The 21,129-nt window shown below is 35.5% G+C and overlaps 1 protein-coding gene across 7 annotated transcripts in view; it reads left to right on the forward strand.

The window, feature by feature from the left end:
- ATP7A (ATPase copper transporting alpha) overlaps positions 1 to 21,129 on the forward strand; it is a 176,355-nt gene that overhangs the window by 106,584 nt on the left and 48,642 nt on the right. For 6 of the 7 annotated variants that reach the window (XM_045050349.1, XM_045050348.1, XM_045050351.1 and 3 more), the window contains 10 exons: positions 2,061 to 2,264; positions 4,953 to 5,116; positions 11,915 to 12,076; positions 14,220 to 14,296; positions 14,518 to 14,746; positions 15,830 to 16,063; positions 17,461 to 17,552; positions 18,798 to 18,925; positions 19,963 to 20,117; positions 20,334 to 20,468. In XM_045050349.1, coding sequence (XP_044906284.1) covers positions 2,061 to 2,264; positions 4,953 to 5,116; positions 11,915 to 12,076; positions 14,220 to 14,296; positions 14,518 to 14,746; positions 15,830 to 16,063; positions 17,461 to 17,552; positions 18,798 to 18,925; positions 19,963 to 20,117; positions 20,334 to 20,468 — 1,580 coding nt within the window. The remainder of the gene's footprint in view (positions 1 to 2,060; positions 2,265 to 4,952; positions 5,117 to 11,914; positions 12,077 to 14,219; positions 14,297 to 14,517; positions 14,747 to 15,829; positions 16,064 to 17,460; positions 17,553 to 18,797; positions 18,926 to 19,962; positions 20,118 to 20,333; positions 20,469 to 21,129) is intronic. The other variant, XM_045050352.1, reaches the window with a different exon arrangement.

A 21,129-nucleotide genomic window follows, 5' to 3' on the forward strand; every position in this document is an offset into this window, starting at 1 on the left:
ACCTGCACTTCTGCTGTGGAAGATCGAAGTTTTTGCTCTTTTGTTTGCCACACTCACTGGGGTATAAAGGGCACAATGTTATGGATCTTTGTTGAGAGGTCATGCGAAGGTAGCTAAAAGGGAGTATCTCCATGACTTATTTTAATTTAGTACTATCCTTCCAGAGTGTGAAAATTGCAGATTTTATTATAGGTTATCTCTGGTACCTGAAATAACGGAATTACTCTGGAACAAGACCTAAAGTAACTAGCAGTATAAACTTTTTTTTAGTGTCTAAGTTCAATATGAAGTCTTGATAGTAGTTATGAGAGAATGAAATAAACTCCTGGCTGGATTGAAATAATGTTTTATTTTTGAAAGCCAAAGCTATTTCCTTTGGGCAAATGAGCTTCCTTTTTGAAATCTTTAAGATAACAGTAGTAGTTGGTAAATTTTACTGAGTTCTAAATAATGCTCTCATAATCTGAATGAATGAGTATAGTTTTCAAAATTGATTTTCTTAAGACCAGAGGTTGACTAATTTTGGAATTGGAAGTATCTAGTCAGTTGTGATCAATGTCCTTTACTATATCCAGACTGGCTGTAGTGCCATCACCTGGGAGTGTGGTGGAAGTGCAGAATCTCAGGCCCCATCCTAAATGTCCTGAATCAGAACCTGTATTTTAAGAAAATCCCCCAGGTTATTGTGTGTGCATTAAAATTTAACAGCCATTATTATACTGATTTGGGAAGTATGGATCATTATTTATTAGGAAAATGGTTAGGCTTTTTTTAAAGTTTCTGCAAAAGATGTCCTCTTTGGCATATGGAAACCAACTCTTCTATGCAGGCATTCCTCTGTGGGTTAGCCAAATAGACCTGAACCAGTTTTTTGGCCCAAGGGGAATAAATAACAAGTTAGATAGGTGTACCTGGAAATTTCCACATCACCTCTTTTCCTCTTTATCGCTGCAGGAGAGTATAACATCTTGAGCTTCTTTGCATGTGCACGGGTGTGCTGGAGAGAATAACTCTTCCCTTCTTAGAGTTGATTAATACTTCAGTGGATAAACTTAAAACAGAATAGCAGATTTTCTGAGACTGCAGGGGAATTTCTGGATGATAGGAGCTTCCCATTGTTCCACAGTGCATAAACATTCTTTGGAGAGATTTTCCAAATATTCCTTTGCACAAAATGAAGGTTACTGCTGACTTTCTCCTTGTCTTTTCTTCCATTGTCCACAAAGACATTTTAATTTAAAAAATACTATAAGGGGGCTTAGGTGGCTTAGTCGGTTAAGGGACTGACTTCAACTCAGGTCATGATCTCACAGTTCATGGGTTCGAGCTACAAGTCAGGCTCTGTGTTGACAGCTCAGAGCCTGGAGCCTGCTACGGATTCTGTGTCTCCCTCTTCACTCTGCCCTCCTCTACTCGTGCTCTGTGTCTTTTTCTCTCTTTCAAAAATAAATAAATATTTAACAAAATTAAAAATGAAAAAAATATACTATATATTAGTGTTTAAAATTCAAACAATACAGAAGTGTCTGTAGAGAAAATGTGTGTGTTTGTCATTCTGTTCCTGCCTTAACCCCATTCCCCAGAAGTAGCCACCATTAATGTTTTGGAACGTAGCCTCCCAGATTTTCTTATGCCTAGTCTCATATATACATATACACAAAAGCTTTTTAAATGACATCCGCGATGCTGTTTTGTAAATTGCTTTTTTGTTCCACTTACTGTATCATGAATTGCTTTAATGAAGTATGCAAATCATTAACATGGTGATAAAAATTCATTATAAAAATAAGAGCTGCCCATTAACAACTACTCTTTATCTGGGGTTTTCAGTAGAGAAAACAGCTAGAAGAACTTGGTATAACCAAAGTTTTGTTTATTCAGTTAGTTCCGATCCAAAGAACTGGGATGGGCAGTATTTGAAGTCACTTCCTAGAAAGTGTAAAGTCCATGCTGGTTTTAAATGAATGGATTGACAGTACCTGGAGGTGTGGATTGTGATGAATGACAAGGATGCAACTAAAGAATATCTTAAATGAAAAGAATCTTTCCCTGTCTACCAGATACAAATGAGCCATTGGTAATAATAGCTCAGACCTCATCAGAAATGCCGCTTTTGACCTCAACTAATGAATTTTATACTAAAACAATGACACCAATTCACGATGGGGAAGTAAAGCCTTCGTCTAAGTGTTATATACAGGTCACTGGTATGACTTGTGCTTCCTGTGTAGCAAACATTGAACGGAATTTAAGACGAGAAGAAGGTGAGACACTTTTGAAGCCTGTTATTTTGTGTGCTGAATTGAAGACTGTCCTTTTTTGATCTTTCAGGTGTTTAGTAACAATTTTTGTGATTCCTGCCAAGGCCTTATGAAGTCCTCTATATCAGTGATGTGCAGGACAACCTTGACTCTCTGAAAGCCAGTTTTTGTGTTCTGTTCCCTTAGATATGGTTCCTATCTTGTTTACCTCATGATCACATTTTAACATCAATGAAATGTGTAGGAAAATAGCAGAAGGAAATATATGTTTAAGTTTACTATTCTCTATGGACCTTGGTTGCAATGGATTTTAAGAAAAACATACAAATTTTCTGATAAAGCTATGCTTAAAAATAACTACAGTCCATAAGTTTCAATATTACTATACTTGAACCAACCAGATCAAAACCAAGTTTGTTTAGAATTATATTATTCTCTTCCAGCAGTATGATCACTGATCTTTGCAGTAAAAATGTTAAAAAGTTATTGTGATAAATTTTAATGCTAGGTTACAAAATCTTAGAAAATTTACAGCGTACTTTTTTTTATTCAGTCATACCCAAATGTTTTACCTTATAAGTTTGAAGTCATATTCATATAAAACTTCATACTGTGGCATAAGATTTGTTAGCTATAGATATATGCGGTTATGTTTAATGAAACTGAAATCATAGGTTTGGTACTTCAGCAGCCCTAGTCCCAGGTTTCTCAATACATGCTGTTAGTCACATGTTAGTCACAAGGGCCAAATAAATAAGATTAGTATCAGCTTACTCCCTCTATTGTGGGGAAATAACTCACAGTATATAATAATAATACAGACCTGTGGCCCATAGAATCACCTTTTATATAAAGGCCAGAATTTTATAACAAAATGTATGTTATACAGAGGCAATTCCATTATTAACCTTATCTGCATTGTGTCATATTTGCATGTCATTTCAGTCTTTATTCTATCTAATTACAATGCAGTTGAGGCTAAAGCTTATATTACACTTCAATTGATTAAAACAGGGAAGGAGGGAGGTTGCAAACATATGAAAGCAAAAGAAGTTTGTAAGGTTCCTGTTTAATTTCAGAACCAACTATGTTTGGGCAATTCAGAAATAGCTTTTTTCATGAGACAAGCAATGCCTATACCAATTATGAATCTTTTTTTAAAAATTCATTGTGCTGATTCTTCTAGTTACTCCCCACTCTCCCCTTTATCACTTCTTTACCCAATTAGGAATACCATTAGCCTAGCTGGGATTACTGTATTCACTTTTTTAAAAACTAAGTAACACTGGTCATCTCTAAGTTTAGTTTGCATTATATTTCTGAAAATGAATAGAGTTCTAATTATAATTTAAAGTAAGAGTTTAAAAATTATCCATAATTTATGCAAGTATGAAACCTATTTTTGAAAAGTCAGATTTTCCCTTCTATTTGTATTTGGCTATAGATTATATCCACTGAAACAAAAAGATTTTTCCTACTTTCTTTATACCCTACTCCTTTTACTGACACTTTCCTATGAGCTGATCCTCTGAATTATTTGGTATCCACAAAGCCCAGAGTGTAAGTACTTTATATAGAAAACTTAGATTATATAGGTTCTCTGTTTTCTTATTTAAAACTATGATTAAATTAATATTATTTTCTTTTTATCAAACTCCACAGTTGACCTATGGTCTGTTGATCCCCATTTCCTGTCAGGTAGCCACCAAGTGCCACAGATTCGTAGAAAGAGCTGTCATTTTTGCTATGCAGAATTAATTTTCTTCCTAGAAATGACATCAATAGCTGGCCTAGAGAAGTAGGATGGTTGTTAATAAAAGGCTTGCATGAGAAAACAGGATGACTGCCATAAAATGAACTCCTTTGTTCTGTTAACAAGTTGTATGGCACTTTCTCCCTAGGAATAAGAGCACTTTATATTAGTGTGTGCCAGACAGTAAAATTGGATAATCTTAAGAAATGACTTTTATTTGATATTGTTATAATATGCATGTTGGTACATTCTTAGATTCCTTACTATAATTGCAGTGATTTCCTTAAGTGCATGAGTTCCTTTCTCTAGGTCTTATTAGTTTCTACAAATGCCCTATAATTACATGTTAAGGTCTCAACCTGTTGCAATTGATGGGTCTGATTTGGATCCCATTTCAAAAAAACAACTGTGTTAAATAAACAGTTATAAGACAATTCTGGAAATGTGAATTCTGCATGGATATTTGGTGATATTGAGGACTTACTTCAGGTGTGATGATGGTATTATGGATTTTTTTTTGAGAGAAGAGTCTTTTAGAGATACATATTTAAATATTTACATGTGAAATGATATGTTATGTGGGTTTTGCTTCAAAATCATCAGAGTAGAGTGCAGTAAGTAAGAGGATAGGAATATAGATGAAACAGGATCAGCCCCAGTATTATTGATAATTGTTGAAACTGGGTGGTGGTTATATAAAGTTTATTATGTTGTTCTCTTTTGTATATGTATAATTGAAATTGTCCATAATAAAAAGTTTCAGAAAATAAGGCCCTCTTTCAACTAGTTTTATTTGGTTTAGGTGCAAGACCGTATAACAGTTAAGTAATAATTTTTTCTAGATTCACTTTAATCCTTTCACAAATGAAGAAATTATTGTAACATTCCTCTTTTTATAAGGATATTATCTCAGTTATTTTTCTTATCAATGCTTCCAGGAATATATTCTGTACTTGTGGCTCTGATGGCTGGCAAGGCAGAAGTAAGATATAATCCTGCTGTTATACAACCCCCAGTGATAGCTGAGTTCATCCGAGAGCTTGGATTTGGAGCCACTATGATAGAAAATGCTGATGAAGGAGATGGTGTTTTGGAACTTGTTGTAAGTAATCATTTTTGTGTAATTAATAAAATTTCCAGGAAAAACTCGGGGGAAAGATTCCGAAAATAGTTCCGAAGTTATTTAAGGGTTGGGAAAATAAAGCATAAAAGGAAAATTAAGGAAACTGGAAAATAGAAGGATAAGATATGACTTAATGGTGGCCTTTAAGCCTGGAATATCAAACTCCACAGGTCCACATGAATTGGTGTCATGTGTTTATTAAGAACCAACAAAGAAGAATTAGGTTTGAATAAATAAATAAAAACCGACTTTTAAAATATAGTATGATCCTATCAGCACAGAAAAGAAAAGATTCAGATGCATTGAAGACTGAAATTTTGTAAATGAAGTAAAAAAACCAAGTGGAAAGCATATTGGTTTACAATGGTCATTTTCTCCAATCCAGCAAATTGAGTTTTATTTGTATACCTTAAACAATTAAAACAAAAAATTTAACCCTGTACCAAAATTAGTATCAGCTCAATCAAAAATTTGAATATAAAAAATAAAACCATGAAATTACAAGAAGTATTTAGTGCCCTTTTCCCAGTATTTTAGTATAAAAACTTCAGACATCAAGAAAATCTAAAGAATTGTACAATGGACACCCTTGTACACACCACCTAGATTCTCTATTAACATTTTAGTGTATTTGTTTTACTATACATAAGTCTGTTGTGTGAATAATTTTAGATTCATAAAGTTGCAAAACTAGTAGGGAATATCTGTGAATATTTAAAAACAATTTTTTTTAATGTTTATTTTTAAGAGAGAGAGAGAGAGAGAGAGAGAGAGACAGAGCACAAGTTGGGGAGGGGCAGAGAGAGAGGGAGACACAGAATCTGAAGCAGGCTCCAGGCTCCGAGCTGTCAGCACAGAGCCTGATACGGGGCTCGAGCCCACAAACTGTGAGATCATGACCTGAACCGAAGTCAGACGCTTAACCAACTGAGCTACCCAGGCACCCCTATCTATGAAGCTTTTCCCAGCTTTTCTCAGTAATAACATCTGATCTATCACTTAAAAAATAATACCAGAGTGGAAATGGCCTTTCTAAATATCATACAAACCCAAAAGAAATGATAGATAAATTCATGTACATAAAAATTTCTTTTTGGATGCAAAAACGCCATAAATGAAGTCAAAAAACAGGTTAAAAACTTTATTTCTTATCATAGATGAAGGTTAATTTTCTTAATATACAAAGAACTGTTGTAAATCAATAAGAACCAGCAACTCAAAAGAGAGATAGTAAAGGATATGAACTGACAGTTCACAGACAGTCCAAAACATTACCACTTAAACACATGAAAATATCTTCACCCTCACTTGTTATAAGAATAAAGCAAATTAAACCTGCATTGAAATGCCCTTTTTCATCTATTAGATTGGTAAAGATAAAAAACAATTTTGTTAACATTGTGTTATCTCTCATATATTGCTGGTGGAGGGTCAACTGATACAAGCTCTCAACAGGGGAATTTGGCAATATTTATCAAAAGGAAAATTGTACATATCCTTTGCCTTTTATACTCATAGGAAGTTATCCTACAGACATAGTTCCATATGTATGAAATGACATGTGTGCAAGGATATTCATTATAGTATTTTTTTTAGAGAGAGTACAAGAGGGGGAGATGGGGAGGGGGCAAAGGGAGACAGACAGAGGAAGAGAGAATGTCAAGCAGTCTCCACGCTCAGTGAGGAGCCCAATGGGACGCTTGATCCTGTGACCCTGGGATCATGACCTGAGCCTAAATCAAGACTTGGACACTCAACCGACTGAGCCACTCAGGTGCCCCAAGACTTAATTAATTAATTAATTAATTAATTTTTTAGAGCAAGAGACAGAGAGTGGTAGTGGGGTAGTGGGGCAGAGGGAGAGAGAGAGAGAAAGAGCGGGGTGGGGGGAGGGAGGGAGGGAGAGGGAGAATCTTAAGCAGGTTCCATATTCAGTGCAGAGCCCGAAGCAGGGCTTAATCCTATGACCCTGGGATCATGACCTGAGATGAAATCAAGAGTTGGGTGCTCAACCAACTGAACCACCCAAGCACCCCCTGTTTTTTTAATATGGCAAAAGATAGGAAAAACCTAAATGTCAATCACTGGGTACTAGATACATAAATTATGATATGTCCATGCAGTGAGATGTGAAGCAGCTATTAAAAAGAATGGGTAGGTTTTTATTTTTTATTTATTAAAAATTTTTTTTTAAATATGAAATTTATTGTCAAATTGGTTTCCATACAACACCCAGTGCTCATCCCAACTGGTGCCCTCCTCAGTACCCATCACCCACCCACCTCTCCCTCGCACCCCCCATCAGCCCTCAGTTTGTTCTCAGTTTTTAAGAGTCTCTTATATTTTGGCTTCCTCCCTCTCTAACCTTTTTTTTTTTTCCTTCCCCTCCCCCCATGGTTTTCTGTTCAGGTTCTCAGGATCCACATAAGAGTGAAAACATATGGTATCTGTCTTTCTCTGTATGACTTACTTCACTTAGCATAACACTCTAGTTCCATCCACGTTGCCACAAAAGGCCATATTTCATTCTTTCTCATTGCCACGTAGTATTCCATTATGTATATAAACCACAATTTCTTTATCCATTCATCAGTTGATGGACATTTAGGCTCTTTCCATGATTTGGCTATTGTTGAAAGTGCTGCTATAAACATTGGGATACAAGTGCCCCTATGCATCAGCACTCCTGTATCCCTTGGGTAAATTCCTAGCAGTGCTATTGCTGGGTCACATGGTATATCTATTTTGAATTTTTTGAGGAACCTCCACACTGTTTTCCAGAGCGGCTGCACCAATTTGCATTCCCACCAACAGTGCAAGAGGGTTCCCGTTTCTCCACATCCTCTCCAGCATCTATAGTCTCCTGATTTGTTCCTTTTAGCCACTCTGACTGGCATGAGGTGGTATCTGAGTGTGGTTTTGATTTGTATTTCCCTGATGGGGAGTGACGTTGAGCATCTTTTCATGTGCCTGTTGGCCATCTGGATGTCTTCTTTAGAGAAGTGTCTATTCATGTCTTCTGCCCATTTCTTCACTGGATTATTTGTTTTTTGGGTGTGCAGTTTGGTGAGCTCTTTATAGGTTTTGGATACTAGCCCTTTGTCCTATATGTCATTTGCAAATACCTTTTCCCATTCCATTGGTTGCCTTTTAGTTTTGTTGATTGTTTCCTTTGCTGTGCAGAAGCTCTTTATCTTCATGAGGTCCCAGTAGTTCATTTTTGCTTTTAATTCCCTTGCCTTTGGGGATGTGTCAAGTAAGAAATTGCTACGGCTGAGGTCAGAGAGGTCTTTTCCTGCTTCCTCCTCTAGGGTTTTGATGGTTTCCTGTCTCACATTCAGGTCCTTCATCCATTTTGAGTTTTTGTGAATGGTGTAAGAAAGTGGTCTAGTTTCGTCCTTCTGCATGTTGCTGTCCAGTTCTCCCAGCACCATTTGTTAAAGAGACTGTCTTTTATCCATTGGATATTCTTTCCTGCTGTGTCAAAGATTAGTTGGCCATACTTTTGTGGGTCTACTTCTGGGGTTTCTATTCTATTCCATTGGTCTATGTGTCTGTATTTGTGCCAATACCATGCTGTCTTGATGATTACAGCTTTGTAGTAGAGGCTAAATCTGGGATTGTGATGCCTCCCGCTTTGGTCTTCTTCAAAGTTACTTTGGCTATGCGGGGTCTTTTGTGTTTCCATACAAATTTTAGGATTGCTTGTTCTAGCTTCGAGAAGAATGCTGGTGCAATTTTGATTGGGATTGCATTGAATGTGTAGATAGCTTTGGGTAGTATTAACATTTTAAATTTAAAAATTTTAAATACTTAAAATTTTTAAAAGATTTTATTAAAAAAATTTTTTTAACGTTTATTTATTTTTGAGACAGAGAGAGACAGAGCATGAATGGGGGAGGGTCAGAGAGAGGGAGACACAGAATCTGAAACAGGTTCCAGGCTCTGAGCTGTCAGCACAGAGCCCGACGCGGGACTCGAACTTATGGACCGCGAGATCATGACCTGAGCTGAAGTCGGCCGCTTAACTGACTGAGCCACCCAGGTGCCCCTAAAAGATTTTATTTTTAATTAATCTCTACACCCAACACGGGGTTTGAACCCACAATCCTGAGATCAAGAGCTGCATACTTCACCAACTGATCCAGGCAGGCACCCCCATGGGCTTTTATTTTTTAAAGACTTCTGACAATTAATAGCTTTATTGAAATATTATTCATATACCATAAAACTCATGCTTTAAGTGTACGATTCAGTGTTTTTTTAAAAAAAATTTTATGTTTATTCATTTTGGAGAGAGAGACAGAGTGTGAGCCGGGGAGGGGCAGAGAGAGAGGGAGATGCAGAATCCGAAGCAGGCTCCAGGCTCTGAGCTGTCAGCATGGAGCCTGATGTGGGGCTTGAACTCACGAACTATGAGATCATGACCTGAGCTGAAGTCAGATGCTTAACTGACTGAGCCCCCCAGGTTCCCCTAATTCAGTAGTTTTTGTATATCCACAGAGTTGCAATTATCACCGTATCTAATTTTAAAACATTTTTGTCAACCCAAAAAAGAAACCTCATGTCACACTTCATTCTTGATATTAAGCATTTGAGTCTTCTTTCTTTTTCTCCTTGTTCAGTCTAGCCAAATTTTGTCAATTTTGTCGGCCTTTTCAGACAAACAATTTTTGGTTTTGTTAATTTTCTCTGTTCTCTCTTTTGTGAATTTCCACTTTCATTTTTAATTTTCTTCCCTTTGCTTGCTTTACGTTTAGTTTGCTCTTCTTGTCTAGTTCCTTAAGGTAGAAGGTTAGGTCATTTATTTGAGATCTTATTTTTTAATATTGGCATTTACAACTACACATTTCCCTCTAAGTAATGCTTTCATTTCAGGTATTATACTTTTTAATCTAGACTGTCCATTGGGCCTTTTCAATAATCTCTCTCTCTTTATTGATATTATTTTTGGTTAGACATGGTTCTCATATTTTCCTTTAATTCTTTAGACATGGGTTTTTTTTTAGTTCATTGAATATATTTTCAGTACCTGATTTAACATCTTTGTCTAGTAAGTCCAATGTCTGGGCTTCCTTAGAGACAATTTCTGTTGATTGCTTTTTTCCCTTTATATGGACCGTACTTTCTTGTTTCATCACATGTCTCACAATTATTTGTTGGAAATATGTAGCAACTCTGGAAATAAAGTTATTTTCCACTCCTTAGGGTTTGTTGTTGTTGCTATTTGCCATTGTTATTGTTTAGTGATGTTTATGAAATAATTCTATAAAATTTATATTCTTTGTTAATGTGTGGCCACTGAAGTTTCCGCTTGATTAGCTCAGTGGTCAGCTAATGATTGGACAGAGATTTACTTAAATACTTGGAACCAATAAATCCCCCAGTCTTTGCTGAGGATCTCTGTGCATGCCTTCAACACCAAGCTGTGCATTTGTCAATTGCCTTAGTCTTTACTTCCTGCTTCTACAGAGTCTACTGGTCAGCCTGAGGTGAGAGGTTAGGACCTTTTAGGTCTGAGTATGCATAGTCTTGGACATGTACAACCCTATGCGTGTGAATGAATGGCCTTCTAGATTTTTAGAATATGTTGGAGTTCTTATGTGTATCTTGCTTCCCAGTTTTTCCTTTTTAGGCTTTTTGGTTAGCCTATTGTTTGCCCCAACTGTTATCCCTTGCCTTAGGTAGCCACAAGATTAATAATTACCTTGAATTGTTTTGACAAATTCTCCCAGGGAATTCGCTGAGCTCCAGTCAGGGCAAACACAGACATCTTTGCAAGTGGGATATTTCAGAGAACCATCAGTCAGATCATATAATAACAGTTCCCTAGTAATGAGGCTTTGAAGGAGCTCCAACCATTTTCTGCTCTCTCTGGTGGCTTCCCTGATGCTGTTTTTCACCATCACTGTGGGCTGCTGGTCTTCATGGCCACCACAGAGATGGAGGGGAGGAGATGAGAAGAAGGAAAATTATAATATATATAATAGCACATAGCTTGCTGTTTCATTGGGTTTCATCTGATTCTCTTGAATAAATGCTTCCTGTATTGCTGAAAGCTTTTATGTAATTTCAGTTTCCGAAAAAGTTTGTTGTTTTTTCCAGTTTTCTTATTGCTTTTATGGAGGGGAGAATTTTCAAAGATCTTTACCATTACTGGTATTCTTTCAGTACATATTCTTGAATAAATGCTTTGTAATTTGTTATACTCTTTAGTTATTTACCTGTTATACTCTTTAGTTATTTACCAGAGTCTATAAATGGTTGTTTTTTGAAGCTTTTGTCCAATTTTATCATTGCTTTTTGGGAAAAGGATTTTCTGAGCTCCACACACGGTCATTCCAGAAGTTCTGCTACTCCATTTTAGAATTTGATACCCAGCTGAACTGTAACCTCACCTAAGACATAAGGCAAAATGCATTTTTAGACAAAGGTATAACACTTTTGTCATCCATTAACCTTCACTAAAAGTAATACTAATGGCTAAAAAATCTGTAGGGAAGCATGACATTTAATACAAGAATCAATAGATGTCAAATCTTCTATCACTAGTGACAGGAGGAGGGAGACTTAGTGAGATCCTTTTCTGTTTAACCTGTTGCAGCTGGGACCATATCTTTGTTCAATGTAATTTTATATAAAAATAGCATTCTAATACAATTTTCTAAAGTATATTAATAGTGCAGATAAGATCTTGTGTGTTAATCCCATGTTACAAGTCATGTTTTATAGAGGAAAAAGTAGATTTCTGAATAACAAAACCTTTGTCTTTAACAGGTGAGAGGAATGACGTGTGCCTCCTGTGTACATAAAATAGAGTCTATCCTCACAAAACACAGAGGGATCTTCTACTGTTCTGTGGCCTTGGCAACCAACAAAGCACATATTAAGTATGACCCAGAAATTATTGGTCCCAGGGATATTATCCATACAGTTGAAGTAAGTGTTAAGACTTTGCATTTCTGTGTTCTTACCTATTCAGTCAGCCCTCTGTTGAATCACTTCTGGTTTGTATCAGATAGAAACAGTGAACAAGATCTGGCCCCTTTGATTACTCTCAATAACATCTGTCTCAAATTTAATGTGTGTTTATACCCTTTTTTTTCCCTTGGTCTTTGTCAGGAAGAGTTAGGCAAAGGCATGTTGGCACTATTAATCAGGAGCAGACTGAAGGTAGAATCACAAATCATTTAAAAATATTTAGAAAATGGAAGTAAAGTACAATTTGTTGTAAGATTAATTAATCACTAAGAAAGCAAAGCTTCATGCTACATGCTTTGTTGTTTGTTAGGTCAAAGCAAATGATGTATTTTTTAAAAAAATTTGAGTATAGTTGTCACAATGATGTTACATTAAGGTATACAACATAGTGATTCAACAACTCCATAGTTATGCTGTGCTCACCACAAGTGTAGCTACCACCTGTCACCATACAATGTTATTGCAATACCATTGACAGTATTCCCTATACTGTGCCTTTTATTCCCATGACTTACTCATTCCATAACTGGAAGCCTATATCTCCCACTCCTCTTCTCCCATTTTACCCATCTCCCATCTACCTCCCCTCTGGCAACCATCAGATTGCTCTCTGTATTAATAGGTCTGATTCTCCTTGCAAATGATGTATTTTTAAGTTAAAGTAAGAAATTTAAAAGACCAAACTCTTGTCTTGGTAGCACATTTATCCTGTGTTCTTCAATAAATCTTCAGTGGGTAGTAGTACATGTGAGAGTGCCTTAAAAACTTTTTTTTTTAATTTTTTTTTATTTTTTTTTCAACGTTTATTTATTTTTAGGACAGAGAGAGACAGAGCATGAACGGGGGAGGGGCAGAGAGAGAGGGGGACACAGAATCGGAAACAGGCTCCAGGCTCCGAGCCATCAGCCCAGAGCCTGACGCGGGGCTCGAACTCACGGACCGCAAGATCGTGGCCTGGCTGAAGTCGGACACTTAACCGACTGCGCCACCCAGGCGCTCCTGAGAGTGCCTTAAAAACTTTAATGTGGTATAGCCTTGGTGTTATCATGATCTGAAGATATTAATAGTTCAGATAAGATCTTATTAGTATAGATAATAATACCATTAACATCTTGTGAAGCTAGCATTATCAAGTATCTACTTTGAGCCAGTTTCCAAGATTGCAAAGCTTCAACTCTTAATTTAATTCTCACAACAGTGCTCTCATCTTCATTTTGGTGGTGGAGAAACTCAGGTTGAGAGAAGTTAAGTTACTTGCCCAAAGTCACATAGGTAGTAAGTGTCATAGCTGGGATTTGAGTCTGTTCTTTCTGACCCCAAATTTCACGGTTGCTTTTTTCACTGTGCTACATTTCCAACAAATGTAAGATGACAGCATTTTTCTTAGCAGTTGAAAATATAGTGTATGTTACTGTCTATGCACATATGAGTCTTACTTATGTGTAGTTTTCTTTAATACTTTGTCTTATTCAAGAAAATTTTTGTTCGTGTTCTTTTTTTCTGATAGAACAAGAGTAAAGCCAACATATGCAAAGCCTTGAATAATATATTTAATATGGTGCTAGTTTTTGTGGCCTATTATTCAGTTTTCTGTACTTGTTCGGGGGAGGGATGGACAGCTGTCAAAGCTAAAATTTAGAAGAAATGATTAATGTACATCAATACTAGTGGATGACTCTTATCTAAATGTAAGATTTATGATTTTACTATTGAATTCTGTCTTTATTACATCATCAAACACTCTGTCAGCCTGACCACGTAACAGATTCTGCTTTTTTTCTAAAATCACTTAGTGGAGGCTTTAGCTTACTTTTTGGTGTAATAAGAATCTCTAGTGAGGGCAACTGCACTTGAGTTAAATCATTAGTTTGAGAGCAGTAGGATAGACATTAACTAGAATTGGGGAAATATTCATTTCTTTGAAGGAAGATTATAAACACAAGTAATTAAGGAAGCACATCTTCATCTTTATATTCCCCAGAGTGCCTTGCACTCAGTAATTGAGTTGAATTGTACTTAATGACAATACCATGACTTAGAATTTCTCTATATAATATTTATACATTCAGTGAAATAATTGTTTTCTCATGAATTTCCTTAGAGCTTAGGTTTTGAAGCTTCTTTGGTCAAAAAGGATCGGTCAGCAAGCCACCTGGACCATAAACGAGAAATAAGACAGTAAGTGCTTTTGGTGTGTCAGTAAGAAACAAGTGCTTTTGGTGTGTCAGTGAAAAACAGATTTTGACTCCTTGTTATAAATTTAACATCCTGTTGGCATGTTAGTTTTTACAGTGGCATCCTTATGTTGGGTGGAGTGGTCACAATTTGTATTTCTCTGTACTATGTAGACTCTTTAACCATAAGCTACTTATTCAAATGATTTTTCTTTTCTACGTGAGGTGGAGACGGTCCTTCCTTGTGAGCCTCTTTTTCTGTATTCCTGTCATGGGGCTGATGATATATATGATGGTTATGGACCACCATCTTGCAACTCTTCACCATAATCAGAGCATGAGTCAAGAAGAAATGATCAACATTCATTCTTCTTCTATGTTCCTGGAGCGCCAGATCCTGCCAGGACTGTCCATTATGAATTTGCTATCCTTTTTGTTGTGTGTACCTGTACAGGCAAGTGAAATGTTAGCAAGGATGTATGTTAATAATGTAAAACAGCAAAATGTGACAGGAAAGGCTATTTTCAGTTGCAAAACAGGTATTAGTCAGAAGTTGGATCATTTTATGCTGTGGATGCTTTATAAAAATAATCTTAAATTGAGTGGTTAAAGTAGATAATAAATTCCATTTAACTCTTAAGGATACTATTTAATGGCAAAGCAGAGAATAAGCTCAATTCATATTTAGATATGAATTTAGCATTCATATCTGCTATTGTATATAATTGTATATTTAAAGCTATAATAAAATAGATTATATTTTATCTATATTTGCACTTAATATTCCATATTAAATATAGTAAAATTAATTATATTCACATTAGTGTATTAAATGTTACTTAATTATTAATTATATAAACTAAAATAATGGTGGCAATTATAATATTATGTTATTATTTTTATTATTTCTCCCTAGCACTGAAGTTCATTATTTTCTGTATGTTTTCAACTCTTCTTTTGAGATAAACTTTTACTGTAGAACACTTCTATCTAATAAATCTATTCCTTTTTCTGATTCTTATAAAAAGTTATGATGATTTTAAGAAAATCTTAGTGTGTTTCTCTATACTAATGAAAAATAAACTTCTCAGTTATGTATACCAATGAAAACAGCCAGCAGTTCCAGTAGCTTGTGATATACACTTAGGTTGAATTTTGGATAGGGGGAACAGAGTTTTCCATAAAAAACCCTTGTCAAAAAATGTAATTTTTTTCTTAGTTCTTTTTTTTTTCTTAGTTCTTGTTTTTGCTAGCATCTAAAAGAATAATCCAAGAATTATCTTTCTTTATATTATGGAATATCCATTGGATCATAGAGGACAGCTGCCAAGAGCTTCTACAGCAATTTGAATCCCTACATGCACATACCTGCTAAAATACGGACACTACTGTTTCAGCTTAAAATCTTTCCTTAGTGTTGCTGGATTAGATAAAAGTCAAAGGAAATGAACATTATTACTGTATCTTTGTTACTGAGATAAACATTTGGATTTCAGCATTTTTTTAAAAAGCAGTAATTATTGTTTCTGTATTACAGTTTTTTGGAGGCTGGTACTTCTACATTCAGGCGTATAGAGCCCTGAAGCATAAAACTGCAAATATGGATGTACTGATTGTGCTGGCAACCACCATTGCATTTGCCTACTCTTTGGTTATTCTTCTGGTTGCAATGTATGAAAGAGCCAAAGTAAACCCTATTACTTTCTTTGACACACCTCCTATGCTATTTGTCTTTATTGCACTAGGCCGGTGGCTGGAACATGTAGCAAAGGTAAAGTAAGAACGGGTGACGTTTGTTAAAATCTTGGGTAGATAAATGATTGTAATATTTTCGAGTCCAATTATTGGAAATATGCATTGATTTATATAGTTAACAAAAGAAGTACTTCTGTTTTGGTAATATTTTAAGTTAAATTTTCCTTTAGAAGATTTACCAAATTTATGGAATTAATACTGTAGATAGTATACTACATCCATGTTCATTTAAACATGAGATTTAAACAGAGAGACATTTGGGGCACCTGGGTGGCGCAGCCGGTTAAGCGTCTGACTTCAGCCAGGTCACGATCTCGCGGTCCGTGAGTTCGAGCCCCGCGTCAGGCTCTGGGCTGATGGCTCGGAGCCTGGAGCCTGTTTCCGATGCTGTGTCTCCCTCTCTCTCTGCCCCTCCCCCGTTCATGCTCTGTTTCTCTCTGTCCCAAAAATAAATAAAAAACGTTGAAAAAAAAATTTAAACAGAGAGACATTTGATAAATATTTATTTATATCACATTGTTAATGGGAAAATTGATGTGACCACAGGATTTAAAATAATGATGGAAAGAATATTCACCCATAATCCCATACTATAATGGAAAATTACTTTCTAATTCTGCTCGAGATACCTTTATATTTTAGAGTGGCAAACATAGTGTACATACCAGTTTGTATCCTTAACATTATACAGCTTTTTCCCCATTTTGCAGTCTAGATAATTATTTGGTATTTTCTGAATCATATTCTGGCAAATCATTGTGCTGTCACTCAACTAAACCATTCCTGTTTTGTTCTCAATTAGACTGTTTCCAGTTTTAAATTTTAGATAATCTTGCATTGAACATATTCATGTTTAATAGTAATTTCTATTGAATTAGTATCTTAGGATAAATTATAAAGTATATGAGTAAAGAGCATAAATCTTTATGGCTCATGCTACAAGTTGTAACAATTTTTTTTATCAACAAGAGTATGTTAGTAAAGTAGTTTTACTACAACTTCATTGGCATTAACTCCTGTATAAATTCTTGCTAAATTAGTATGCATTAAATGGTATCATAGAGTTGCTTTCTTTTGCATTTCTTCCATTAATAGCAAGGATAAACATTTTTCCACATATCAGGTATTTAATTTCTTCTTACATGAATTTCCTAATCATGTCCTTTGCTCATGTACCTGAGTTCTTGATGCTTTTCTTATTAAGTTACATTATTTATTTATAAATTATGCCTAATAATATATTTTATATTTTGTATACTTCATATTTTTGAAGTGAAATATTTTCTAATTTGAACTGATTAATATTCCTAAAATTATCTCTTGGGTAAATGTTAAGTATTATATCTTTATTTTAGGTAAAACCTGAGATTTTTCTTCCTTAGTATTGTTAACATGTTTGTTTTTTATTTATAGGGCAAAACATCAGAGGCTCTTGCCAAGCTAATTTCACTACAAGCTACAGAAGCAACTATTGTAACTCTTGACTCTGATAATATTCTCTTAAGGTATTTATTTTCATTCTTCCCCCTTCTCTTTTTAACTTCTTACAAAAAATATCAAATATACCCAGAAGTAGAAGAGTATAATGAACTCACCTAATCTATCTCCCAGATTTGAGTTATTCACATTTGGCCAGACTTCATCTAAATATCTTTCTGTTGTTGCAGTAGTATTTTAAATTCCAGTCATATTGTTTTACTGCTAAATATTTCTAAAAAAGGACATATTCTCATGTATCTAACTACCATATTGCATTTAACAAAATGAACAATACCTTAATACCATCTCTTATACAGTCTATATTCACATTTCTCTTGTTGTCTCCCAAAAGTTGAAAGTTTCTTTGTTTGCAATAAAAATCAAACAAGTTCTACATGTTGATGCATTTGACTAACACGTTTCTTTTAATCTAAAACAGCTCTTCCCTCTTGTTCTCCCTCCTCCCTCTCCACCACCCTCCTACTCCCACCTACCACCCCCTCAACCCCCGCCATGCAATTAACTTATTAGAGAAGAATCCATCAATGTGATGTCCTGCAGAATATCACACAATCTGAATTTAACTCTTTGCTTCCTTGTGTTGTCATCTAACTTGTTCTCTAACTCCTATGTTATCTGTAAACTGGAAGTTAGAGCTTGATAAGATTTCAGTCTTTTTTTTTTTAAGATTTCATTCTTTTGTATTTCTCATTTGTATATTCATAAAACTATGTAGGCAAATTTACACAATAAATAAATTGTTTACTTAAATAAAAGCCATCACATTATTTTCTAAAGCTTTCATTTATTCATTCAGTGACTATTCAACAAACATATAGGGTACCTATTTTGCGCCAGATACTGAACTATTCCCCAACAGTGAACAGGACTAACATTGTAGCTCCTAGCTTAAATGTTAGTTCTAGTTTCCATTGGTAGCAGTTCCGGAGCTACAAGCTTGACATTAACCAACAAGCTTGCATGGAAAGATCAGGGTGAGAAACATATTTTCCCAATGCTTTTTATTTTTTTTAATATTTTTTTAAAGTTTTAATTATTTATTTTGAGAGAGAGGGTGGAGGAAGGGGCAGAGAGAGAGAGAGAGGGAGAGAGAGAGTCTCAAGCAGGCTCCACACTCAGCACAGTCCCCGATGCAGTGCTCAATCTCAAGAGCATAAGATCACAACCTGAGCCGATATCAAGAGTCAGCCGCTTAACTGACTGAACCACCCAGGCACCCCTCAATGCTTTTTATTTTAACTCATATGCAGTGAAGAACAAGTGGATGTGGAACTTGTACAACGTGGAGACATCATTAAAGTGGTTCCAGGAGGCAAATTTCCAGTGGATGGTCGTGTGATTGAAGGACATTCTATGGTAGATGAGTCCCTTATCACAGGTATGTTCTTTCAGAGGATCATGACATGAAAGTAAAATGAATCCAAAGTAATAATGAAAAATAGGAATAAAAAGTGGAGAGCTTTTTTGTAGAAACTATGGAATGAGTAAATAATGAGCAAAGAGAATATGAATTCTTTTTAAGACTGTATTAAATCAATTTCTGCAGATTTACTTTGTGTTTTTAGTTATGCTACTGAAAGCTTTTTTAACTGAGGATTGTTTATTACTAGAATGTGTAGCCAAAGGAAGTTTTCTCATTCTGATGTAGAGCGCAAGAGACTTTGGCAGATTTTCCTGAGCAAATAACCTATTTTGTTTTCCTTCCCTAAAGACTGGTCTGGTCTGAGCTGGCATATAACTCCAGGTTTTCCACCTCAGGGTCTGCTCTAAGAAAGGAGGCCTTGGAGTAGTTTTAGAGATCTTAGTTAACTAAGGCTGATCCAGAACAGAACCAAAATAATACCTTAACCCTCAGGATGACTCCAGAAGAGGCTCAGCTTATGGACTATGAGGAAATAATTTTAGGACTCTGTGTTTCTCAATAGGGTGCTATTGCCAATTCAGATGGGACAATTGTTAGTTCTGGGGAACTGCTTACACATTGTAATATACTTAGTATCCCTGACCCTGGCCCACTAAATTGGAGTAGCAGCACCACATGCTCCACCGGGAGTTATTACAAACAAGAACTCCCACATTTCTAAGTGCTCCTTGGGAACATTTAGAAAACCAATGATCTAAGACTAGGGTGGAGCTTTAAAAATGTCTGCCTATAAGACATTGTCTTTAGACATGTCTGCCTAAAAACCTTAATAGGCTTTTCCAGTTTAAGATATATATCCCTGGGTTTGGCTCAGAACTGACATAAGGAAAAAGGGAGGGCAACTTTCACCTAGGCATTTGTCCAGATTCTATTTCATGAAGTAAGGATCACTTTTCTACATATTTTTTGACAATTAATGAATAACAGCATGTTTCAAGATAGTATTTATTAATGTTCCCTAAATCTAAATCTGTCTTTACTCCTTTATACAGGGGAGGCAATGCCAGTGGCTAAGAAATCTGGCAGCACAGTGATTGCTGGTTCCATTAACCAGAATGGATCACTACTTATCCGTGCAACCCATGTTGGAGCTGACACAACACTTTCTCAAATTGTCAAACTTGTGGAAGAGGCACAAACATCAAAGGTAACTTAACTCCCTAGGAGAAACTGAAAGAATTTTTTTTTTAAAGAGTGCTCAGTATAATCCTGATCTAGTTTTTTTATATTTTCATTTGATTAACTCTAGTTGCATTAATATGGAGTTTATTTAAATATTTGTGTGTAATACCAAATAATACTCTATTACAAAAAAGAGACCTTGATACATGTGTTGTTGTTATTGTTGTTGTTATCATTCTAGGCTCCTATCCAGCAGTTTGCAGACAAACTCAGTGGCTACTTTGTTCCTTTTATTGTTGTCATTTCCATTGCTACCCTCTTGGTTTGGATTATAATTGGATTTCTGAATTTTGAAATTGTGGAAACCTACTTTCCTGTAAGTGACTTGTAAAAACTCTTTACCATATGGAAAAAACAGTTGGTGAATCTTTTGCATAAACTATTAGTTGGAAAATAATTTTATAATTACTAGTAACTTTAAGGGCCTGAAGTGGGAGGATAATAACAATAACATTTGCATTTCTAGTACTGAACTTTTGTATTTTATACCAGTCTCATTACAAACATGACTTTGCTTTCTTGAAGGACTATAGATGTATTGAGAAAAGCCTTGGGATCTCAGCTCTGTTTCCAGTATATCATCCAATATATCCTCTTATTTTAACTTTCACAACAAATGCAAGTTATGCACGATGGGTGTTATTAGAATCTCATTTTATAGATGAGGAAACTGAACATCAGTGTGATCTTAAGTCAACTTAATTTCTCTCTGAGCCTCAGTTTCATCATCTATAAAGTGAGATTCTAATAACACCCATCCTTGCATAACTTGCAGTTGTTGTTAAAGTTAGATAAGAGGATATATTGGAAACACTTTGTAATTTATTAAATGCTTTATAAATATAAAGTAATATTAATGTCTGTTCCTCTGTATTTCTATAATAGTCTATAAAGTATGGTGTCATAAAGTGGTAAAGTAGACCTGGCTTGTACCTTACATTAGAGATATAACCTTTAAGTCACTTTCGATTTTGCCA

Source organism: Felis catus, chromosome X (assembly GCF_018350175.1).
Source record: "Felis catus isolate Fca126 chromosome X, F.catus_Fca126_mat1.0, whole genome shotgun sequence".
NCBI classification, from domain to species: domain Eukaryota; kingdom Metazoa; phylum Chordata; class Mammalia; order Carnivora; family Felidae; genus Felis; species Felis catus.